This window comes from Vigna unguiculata, chromosome 11 (assembly GCF_037176805.1).
Source record: "Vigna unguiculata cultivar grain cowpea cultivar isolate G323 ecotype 2 chromosome 11, ASM3717680v1, whole genome shotgun sequence".
Lineage (NCBI taxonomy): Eukaryota > Viridiplantae > Streptophyta > Magnoliopsida > Fabales > Fabaceae > Vigna > Vigna unguiculata.
The window spans coordinates 46,868,994-46,880,067 of NC_140802.1; the positions used below are offsets into that span (position 1 = coordinate 46,868,994).

At 30.5% G+C, this 11,074-nt stretch overlaps 1 protein-coding gene, 1 non-coding gene and 1 pseudogene across 2 annotated transcripts; all 3 read left to right on the forward strand.

The window, feature by feature from the left end:
* The first annotated feature begins 773 nt into the window (after positions 1 to 773).
* Positions 774 to 3,518, forward strand: LOC114170546 (CAP-gly domain linker). The gene is given in 5 exon segments (XM_085668710.1): positions 774 to 913; positions 987 to 1,149; positions 2,080 to 2,173; positions 2,765 to 2,964; positions 3,328 to 3,518. Coding segments are annotated over 5 exon segments (708 nt in total). The 5' UTR covers positions 774 to 853.
* Positions 3,519 to 7,682: 4,164 nt separating this feature from the next.
* Positions 7,683 to 8,080, forward strand: LOC114168454 (small polypeptide DEVIL 4 pseudogene; annotated as a pseudogene).
* Positions 8,081 to 10,958: 2,878 nt separating this feature from the next.
* Positions 10,959 to 11,031, forward strand: TRNAR-UCU (transfer RNA arginine (anticodon UCU)). The gene has a single exon. It is a non-coding gene; the product is annotated as a tRNA-Arg (tRNA).
* Positions 11,032 to 11,074: the final 43 nt, after the last annotated feature.

The following is an 11,074-nucleotide window of genomic DNA, read 5'->3' on the forward strand; positions in this document are numbered from 1 at the left end:
TTTTATTAGTGTATAAAAAAGATATTTATTAGAATTTAAAAGATTGAAGTAAACAAACATTTAAAATATCAATTATGTTCTTTGTAACATTTTGATCAAATGATGTATTATAACTTTTATTAGTGTATAAAAAAAGATTTATTAGAATTTAAAAGATTGAAGTAAACAAACATTTAAAATATATTTTAATTTGAATATTTGTTTTTCTTTTATATTTTTAAAAAAATATTTTTAAATTTTATCAATTATGTTTCATTAATATTTGCAAATTTAATAATTGTTTTAGCTCTCATGAAATTTTATTTGGTATTATTATATAAAATGTAAATAATTATAATTTATTTTAAAGTATTTGATATGGAAGAAACAATCATCATTCTAATATTGAATATTTGATAATATTATGTTTCCTTTATCATAAAATTTTTATTATTTTATAAAAATTAATTAAAATTAATATTGAAGTAGTAAGAAAATGGGTATGGGTATGGGTACGAGATTATACCCGTTACCCAGTGGGGATGAGGATGAGTCAAAAGTTTAATACCCGTTGGGTTTGGGTATGGGGATGATGATGAATTTTTTTTTACGAGGATGGGTATGGGATAACGAAACCCGTGCCCGCCCCGCCCCGTTGCCATCCCTAGTTACACGGGAATTTTCTTTCGTTTTTCAAATATTATATATATATATATATATATATATATATATATATATATATCCCTTAATCTATTTCTTTAATTTTTTCTGTTATACATTAAATAGCGCGGGAAATCAGGTAGTGAGCTGTTGGAAAGTGGTGGTAGCACTGGTTCGTTGGTTGCATTGCAGAACACAGAGAGGGAGAGAAAACATGGAAGATTCTGGAGCGATTCTCGCTCACATTTCATCTCTGAAGGAAATGCTGGATCAGGTATGTATGCATCTGTGTTCATCCTATCAATTTCTTTCTTCGTTAGATGTTGATTTATGTTGGAGAAAAGCAGGTAAACGAAGAGATGGAGGCTAATATTGAGATTACTCGAGAGATTGAATCCAGCATCGTCAAATGCGAGGAGATCGAGGCTGATTTGGCAACTAGGGAAGCCGATTTGATCAAAACCTCTGCCATCTTGCAGTTCGACACAGTTGGATATGTCACCGTCGCTGGTATATCATAGACTCTGCTAATTTCAATTCGCTCTTCATCCTTCTAATTTTCAGTTAGTTACATGCATTGCAGTATTTGATGTTTGCTGTCGTCAATTAATTCCTGAATTTTTAGAAACAAACAACGTGAAACCTCATTTGGCAATCAAATTGTTTAGTTACAGGTGTGCACTTCAATTTATAGATTTGCTCGATAATGATATACGGTTCAAATTCCTTATTTATCCATAACTTGATCCACGCGTGAAAAATCTTAAATCAACTGATCGATAATTAATCGATTACTTTTATTACTTTTTTCTTTTGCTTCCTGCTGGTCTGGGATTTTAGGACCTAGTTATGTGTTTTTTATTTCATAATAGACTGGTAACAAAAATATTATTTAAATAAATATGTAAATATTTACCGGAAAGGCAGGTTGTATTTTATAAAGCAAATACAATTTGTGATTCATCATGACATTGGTGGAAATTTTCTTTCTGGACTTACTTTCCTAATATTTAATTTCGCAGACCATGTCCGATGCTACAAGTTCCTTTTTAGTGACAGAATAATTTTTTCCCCACACACCTATGAGATTCATTTCAAAGTCCATAGACATCGTAATAACAGACTATAGGATTTTTTTTACTTGTTAATTGACAAGTCTGATGAATTGAGTCTTAGTACCACTAACCCTTCCCCTTTGGGAAAGAATGAAAGCAGTGCAGGGTTTGAAGTACGTTGTCGGAATTTGGAATGAAATAAATGTTGCAGATTTGAAGTTCTAGTTAGTAGTTACTTTAGAAAGCATTCATTTATCGGAATTTGGATCTTTAGCAGCTGGATCTCTCTTAGCTAATTTTCCTTGAACAATTCATAGATTGGAGATCTTACTTTTGCTGTTCAACTTACGTACGTTGTCACAATGTTTTTTCTATTCATTTATAGCTGATTTAAAGGCTTCAGTAAGTACCTTGGAGAAGGAGTTATGCTGTCTTAGAATGAAGCGGGATGAGATCGTTAATGAAATGGATGAAAAACGGTATTGATAAACTCTTAACTAATAGACAGATGAATTTATTGAAGTCTAATTTTGTACCGGGATTTCCGTAACTCCGCCAGCAAATGTTGAAGTTATTTTTCATAGGCGGCAACATATCTCAAAAATCAATCATATAGTGCAAGAAGTATCAGTTTTGAAGTAGATGTAAGGCTATAAGATTGCTATATGTCTACGCATTTATTTTGGGGCACTTTGAGGAATTGAAATGACAAAAACTGTCCGCGGAGATTCATACGAAGTATGGGATCCGTCTTATTTCTACAAATAATATAGGATCTAGTTTGAGGACCAGTTCTATGATACTTTAGCTGAGTGAATATAGTTTTTGAAGCTAGTTTCTCAATTCTCTTTGCTTGCTATGTTGCTAATATAATAGAACATATGCATTAGTGCCTTCATGTATTTGTCTGTGTGTTTATGTATTTCAACTTCGAATACCATTTGAATCCTCACTTCAAGCTTTCTCATGGGATCTAATTCTATAATGAAGTTAGTCCTCCGTGGAAGTGACATTATCTTTAGCAACGTTACATCTCAATTTTGATGACTGAGTGATTACTTTCTATGAAGGGGAGCTTTTACAACACTATGTCTAGAATTTCAGAAAGAAATTGACAAGAGAGAAGATTGTGAAGTGAGATCTTTGTTGTTGGAGAAAGATTCCCTCGAACATGAAATTGAACTTATGGATAAGAAAAATAATGTCTTGAAAAATTCAGTATTGGCCTTTGTGGAGGAGATTCTTGAAGATCTTCATAGTTCGAACTCAGGTAGATTTTTTAACCTTAGTCCAATGAAAGTTCTATATTACTATCAATATAAGAATTGAATAGGAAAACAGGTTTTAAATTGTGATCTGTGTAGCGCTAGTGGCAAGAGACGTTGTTTTTTGTTGTATCTGTGTTGTGTGAGAATTGCTTGTGCTGTTTGGGATAATTTGCTAGTCCTTTACTTAGAATTTATTTTCTCACACTAAGCCAAATATAAGACGACATACAGAGTGAAGTTAATATACATACACAAATTTTGGTATATAAAACTAATTATTAAAGTTAATAAAGTATTAGATGTTGATTATTGACAGTGACGTTTTGTAACCTTTTCAATCCACTTCCCCACTCCCCGTAATGCAGCATTACAAGTTCAGATACAGAGGAGTACCTGGGAGAATGAGAAATTGCTTAAGGATATCAGTGATTTGAAGACTACACTGCTTTCAGCAATTGGGACCAGTGATGACGGTCAATAAGTTCCTTTCTTTAAGAAATTAACAGGAGTTTCAAGTCAAGTAGTCAGGTTTTTGTCATTACTGATATTTTACTGAAGTTTAGAGATGGATATAAACTTGGAAAGTTACTTAAAGAACTAAACGTCAGCCTATTTTCCTTGTTCTGGCAAGTGATAAGAACAAAACAATGCCAGAATGCTAGTCCGTTTGGTTCATTACTAATTAGCATCATCATATCTCATTCATATTCTCTTATATTACTTTAATTTAACCTAGATACGGAATATATGAACAGTAGCTTCTAGCAAGTAAATGGCCACTGCGCACATTTGAATCGAAACTAAGTTATGGTCACAAAGTCCCAAGCGCCAGATACAGGCAAGCAACAACTATAATGAAGAGTTGAAGAAAAAAAAAATGAAGCACGTGTTATTGCTCCATTGAAGTTGGCAGGTGTAAAGAACTGCAACCAGCTCCGTGAAAGATTGTTTTCTTGTTGAATTATCTCCCTTGCGGAGTATGAGCTTTACAGGGCAACAAACTCTTAGCGGTGAAGCAGCTTTTCACGTTTGGATACAGTTGCTTCCTGAGGATTATGCTGCCTCACATGTGGGTTATGGCCACTAGCCTGTGTTGGTCAACTACAGACTTCACAAGCTTATAGATTTTGAATTGGTACGACAACATTAAGACAAGGAAGTATTTCCATTTCGTACACTCTCTGTATGTACTTTATTTTCCCGCAGGGAGTGCTTGACATCGTTCGTACCTGAAAAGAGACTTCCTCATATCATTTTCTAGCTCTCAGAAGGACAAATATGCTCCTTTAAGTTGCTCTTTTTGGGTAGGGGTCCTGCTCGTAGTCTCCACAAGCTTGTTTATTGATATTACGTAATAGTATGTGACTGTTTTGTCACCATCAGCTTCAGTTTGGGACCCATATTTAGAGCATCGATTCTGCTTAAGTATGACAGTAAGAAACAAACTGGGGCTTTCAGGTTATTATTTGTGAGTAAGGTTACTCATAAATGAATGATAAAATCATTCATCAAATCGTGAAACGGCCAACCTTTTCTTCAAATTACAAGGTATTTTCCCACTTGAAACAGGTTTATATACTAGCGTCTCTGTTCATTTTTAACTTCGGACTGAATTTTCTTGGGCAGTAACTTATTGCAAGTTTTACAGTGTTGAGTTTTAGATTTTCAATTTTATTGCTGTAGTTATAATGTCCTTTCTGATCTTATAACTACAAACAGTAAAAGCAAAATACTTTCCTTCAAAATATAGGTACGCAGGGCTTAGTTATATGCACAACGATGCCTATCCATCCAAAGGTTCTTGACTTGTCAATTTTGATTTAGCCCTTTCGACATCAAATGAGTGAGAATCATGCTCATCGTTTACGGTACTGTCGACAACGCTGCAATTATTTTAACTTCCAGGTGAATTTGATGTGGAGGGTTTTGGGGATCTGTATTACTTAAACCTGCACAATAATTCAGAATGCACGATGCTGTTGCACGTAGGAAACATTTCAGAGTCATAATTGATCTACTTAAAACTATATAACAAAAGTAGCAATTTAAAATAATGATAAATATTAAATAAAAAATAAAATATTTTTTAACATGCTGTAATTCGTGCTGTAATAATGTGAGGCCACAAGCCATTAATGGCTCCTTCAAGTCAAAGGGGAACGCTTGGAACCCAAGAGATGGAAAACAACAGGAAGCTCCCTCAGCCAAGGAAAGGAGTGTGTGGTTTACAAAAAAAATTGAATTGAGGAGGAACACCAAAAGAATGTTGTCTTCGGCATCAGAGACAGTGAACTTGTTTACCACGTGAATATCACGTGCAACACAAAGATTGATTTTGGTTTCCCACAAATTTTCTTTTTGCTATCAACGCAGCTACAAGACATCTGTAAGTTACTTTAGATCTTTATTTACAGCCAAATGAAAGTGTTTTGTTTTTGTTTTCTCCATCTTCAAGTCTTCATCTAAAACTTTATAAAGGATGTGTTAGGAAACTGGTTCAAGTTTCGTTAAACAGAGGTTTTTAACTTCAATACCTAAATTAACAAAGAAGTAAATAGTTGAATCGTGTGCAGTTTAACTGAATGAAAAACCAACGAAACAAAATTTGTCAGATAAACTAACTAACATTGATAGGTTTTTTTAACTGATTATCCACCGAGATTTATTAGGGTCTTTTAGTGTTGTAAATTCCATATAGATAGTTTTATTTGAAATATTTAGAGTGAGTTTTATACTATATGAATTTAGTTAGAATGAATTGATAGGATTATCTAATAATAGACTGTGTAAAATATATCTTTTATGTAACTGTGTATAATTCATTATAGATAAAACGTCAAGTTTTACAGTAATTATTGAGAGCTTAACACATTCTTTCTCCTCGCCTCAAGCTTGGAATTTACGAGCTTTATGCTATTATAGTTAACCACGTAAAAATATGTGTATAGAGAATTTATCTGAAAATTAAATTCATTCAATAACTTCTTATGCATGTATGTCTTTATTTTTATTGTCTTCGTTCCAAGATGCTTGTCACATGTTAAAATTTTCAGCTTTTCAAACAAAATTATGATTACTTAGACGTTTATACTTTTGTAATATACTTTTTTTATTTTTGAGACAGTCACTGCTTGTTATATTAAAAATAAATATTTGTCTTTAAATTCATACGTGATATTTTTTTCATTTTTTTTTTGTTGAAAATGTTATCTTTACCACTTGGATGAGAAAGAAGACTTTAGCATGGCGAGCTTGTCCTTCCTCTTCATTGGTGAAGATTTTATCAAATAAGTTGCGAATCACAATGGTAAATAAACAGTCCATGACAAAAGTTGAAGATCTTCAAACTGTTCTCTCTTTTAGCCAACTATTCATAGCATATAGGATTAGGATTCTGTTCAAAATGATTGAATCAGTCATCATTATATACTGTTCAGAGGCTGTTACAGGATCAAGATAACTTCCTTCACAACCTCAGTTTTATACGCATAATTTTACCACTCTCACTTTAACATTTTTATTTACCACATTTTTGAATGAAAAATATGTTACCATAACATATGAAAAAACAATAACATGTATAATTTTACCATTTCTTTTGTAGATTATGCCTTTTGTTTAGACTACACATGTTAATTTTCTTGATGGCTAAGAACTAAAAATTACTTTATCAAACAAAACTATGCTTCTATATAACATCTGCAAAAGTGACCAACACACATACGTGAAGTGATAGCGTGTAGGTGATGAACACTTAACAGTAACCTACTGATACCAATTCTTGTTCAGAAGATCATATGGCCAAAAGTGGTAACCTACATTCTAATAATATATGTCTTTCACAGGTTTCCATACAAATTTTATGTATAAAAAGTTTACTTTATTAGATTTTAGCATATTATTGGTATATATAGTTTTAACTAGTTTTTGAAAATTAATAATCAATGAGATATATTAAAGTGCATTGGTAGTTTTCAAATTTAATAATATTAAAATTTGATTTCTGACTTTCTCCATTCCACATGATGATAGGAATCTGGTGCACAGAAGTACTTGGTGGAGATAAGATTGAAAGCCCTAAGCATCCCTTTTGGAAAGTCATAATTTTATTATATGAGGTGGAATAACAAAACAAAAGGTAGGAGAGAGACACAGAGTTTGTTGTATGGTTTTGAACATTCCTTCTTCTTTATTATTGAACCATGCCAGAAGTGTTGGGGCCCAAACTATAACTCTCTGCTCAATAGCTGCAAAAAATTATCATATGTTACCTCTTATCAATTTTTATCTGGCTCATAATTAAGTGTTGTTAATTTATTCTCATAATTAAAAGTGTTAACTAAAACTAGTTAAAAAAATAGAAAAAGTAATTATTGAAATAAACTATTTTATATATGTATGTTCAATTAATAAATATATATGATGAATAACATGTAACAATATCATTATCACACACACACAAATTAGTGTGAGAAGATTATCTAATAATTTCTATAGTTGGGACATCTCATATGATCCACCACAAACCCCACGTTTGGTTTCTTCATTGGCGACCAGGGAAAGGTAGGAGCACAGGACCACCACAAAACCCTTTATTTAATTTTCTTTTTACCCTATATAAGTGCACTCATCACCCTCCTTTTTCATGCAATTTAATCATAACCTCATGTTGCAACTGGATTGCACATCCAAAGCCTCTCAAAAAGTGATCCACAAAGCATAAAGAGAGAACACACACAAATGCCCTATAAAGTACACTACATGTTTCAAAAAGAGAAAAGAGGAAACAAGCAAAGCCCCAACAGCTTCACCATTCATGCAGAGAAGATGAAGTTGGAAGCTGAAACCATTGGAGTATCCAAAAGAAGACTAATGGGCAAAGGCATGGGTGCCCTTCTCAAAGAAGGTAGAGGAAGGTTTTATATACTCAGAAGATGTATCATTATGCTTCTATGCTCCCATGATTAGTGAGTGTTTATAACTTTTGTTCTGAATATAGTACTTTTACTATAAATTTTGTATATCATTCTCTACTTAAGAGAGAAGAGAAAGAAAGTTGTTCTAGTTCACATAAAACTACAACTAATTGCTTTCTTTTATATATTCTCCTTTAACTTTTTTTCCTCTTCTTCTTGTTCTATAGTTCTAATCCATAAATCAACTAATCTATTATATATGTATGTATTATATCTATTATACATATGTATATATCATGGTGATCACTGTTCTATCTTTTTTTTTCTCTAATCTCAATGAAACTCATTGATCCTAAGTTATTTCTGCCTAATGTGGTACTAATGGTGAAGAATCTATCAGTGTCATAAAGAATGAGATGAAAGAAGCTGGTTTTGTTGTAAACCATCTTAGTCTCACTCTTGGTGTATATATATATATATATATATATATATATATATATATATATATATATATATATATATATATATATATATGCCTTTAATCTCTCTTGATAATTTTTCAATGCATTCTGATCACTAACTAACAAGAAAATTTTCAATATAGCAGTGAGTCAGTGACTAATCAATACCAGAAGCAGCTTTTAGATTCTGGCAAAGGATAAAGTAAATTAATTGATGGGAACACCTTACAAAGATAGAAGTGTGTTGAGAGATACTTTTTGTTCAGAAAAGAAATTCTGCATTTTCCATAAGAAAAAAAGAAATATCACAAGCTTTTCTAACTTGTACCTCAACATATCTGTAGTTTTTCTGTAACTGCTAACTTCAAAGAGAAAATTTTTTCGATCTGCTGCACTCATTTTTAGTTTTGTTGAATTAGAGCTAGTAGTCTCATATATATATATACATATATATATATATATATATATATATATAATTATAGTTATCAATTATATTTGGTTTAGTTTCATACTATAATAAATTCCGGTTTAATATGGTAATTTTAAAGAGGATTTGGTACCCAAACCAAAATATATTTGTTATGAAAATTCAAACTGAGAAAAGGTTTTGTACCTTTCATCTTTCTTCTAGTTGTTCTGATTACATAACCCAAAAGGAAGAATGTGGGGTCATGAACTATCTCCCCCAATTAAGACTTTGCACGATCAAACTTTTTTCACCAATTTAAGAGGAAACTACTTGATGCTTTTTGTCTGTCAAAAGAGAAAAGAAAAGAGTGATGGGGTCAAGAGGAAATGAAGTATAGGGAAAATGAGAAAATAGAAAATTTTATTTTCCTTCTCATAGTAAAATTTAAATTAAATATTCTTATTTTTCTCGTTTGTTTCTTTGTATTCTTCTTGCTCTAAGAAAATAATAGACTTTTTAAGCTTTACTTTTCACTTTCTAAAAAAAAAAAAGGAAATGATTAGGACTAATTAAGTTACAATAACCCGTAAACATGTATTAAGTGAAAAATTATGAAACTCGTGGAATGTTAAGAAAATTGCTCAGAGTATGCATATATGAACAGTGAATTTAACATTTAACATTTTTTATTTTTTATTTTTGTATTGTAACCGAAAAAAAGAGAATAAAAAGATAAATAGTATATGTAAGATAGGTTTTAAAAATATGTTGAATGTCAAGGTATCATCATCTATATAAAACAAATAGAAGATAGTACATAAAAATTGTAAAACTTTTATTTGTTTTCTATATTAGGAACTCATTTATTATTTATTATACCTCAAAAACCATGATTTTAGTTTATTGAAAAAAAAAGAGGCTAGAAAAGCTTCATTGATTTGTAGTATAGTTCTGTCCATGGAAGACAAATAGTGTTTCTCCACTATAACTGTTGAAGAATCTTAAAATTTGTCGATACAGAACATGGTTACTTTAATGTTGTGTTTATAACACCAAAAGTCACCCATGTTAAACCACACATTTCACAAGGACCTCCTCTACTCTTTTCACTATGTCAATATATTTTCTATGTACGGTTTCGTACGATGAATAGTTCAACTTGTTTAAAGTGAAGGAATAAAGTAGAGGGTGTACATAAAACTACAATAAAAGAAAATTGAACTATCTAAAATTTGAAGTAAAATTCGAGCATCCATCTAGAATTTCATACATTCCATTATCCATAGTATCATATTTGTTTGGTATGATTCGATCAATATATTTGTCGTATTTGAAAATCAAGCATGAAATGTTTCATTGTTAATCCAATTTTCCATTTTACATGATAACCAAATTCATGCATACTTGCACAACATTTAAGACCTCAATGCCGTTTTTAGATGGCAGACATAAAAATCTTGAACAATTCTTTACACTATTTCAACAAACCAAATATGTTATAAATGGGATTATAAGCATTTAGGAGATTAAAAATAACGATATAACATATTACAATTTTTCTTAATTATTAATCCATATTTTGTTATTTATAATTTTTACCATTAAATTTTAATATAAATACCAATACTTAATTTTCTAAGTTATGTTTTAATATAACATTATATAAATAATAAATTTTGTCTTAAGAGAAATAATATTTTTTATTTTGAAAAAAAAATAATTGAGACTAAATTTAATCAAAAGGGATATGTAGAGACTAATTTTAAATAAATAAACATATTTCGAGACTAAATTAAGATCAAAACAATAACATTTGATAGTGATACTAACACATATCTTGTCACGTGTCACAACAAAAACCTGACACGTGACAAAAAGAAATAAAAAACATTAAAAAAATTATATAAATTTTTATTTAACAATTAAAAAACATTAAAAAAAGATATAAATCTATTTTTTTTTTTATGACTTTCTTAATGTTATCCTAAATTGCAACAACTAAATAAATTGAGGAAAGATCAATTTAAAGAAAATAATCAGATTAATTTATCTTAATAAATAATTGACATATAACAAAAAACATGAAAATATATGTTCTTAATTATAGTAATATCATTTTATTTAATTAAATAATAAATATTTTTTATTTTTTACAATTAGCAAACTATATAATTTATATTTATAATTATAAATAATAAATTATCAATTAAGCGCCTGTGGCCTAATGGATAAGGCGTCTGACTTCTAATCAGACGATTGTGGGTTCGAGTCCCACCAGGCGTGTTTTAATTTATTTTTTATAATTATTTTAAGAAAAAACTCGATA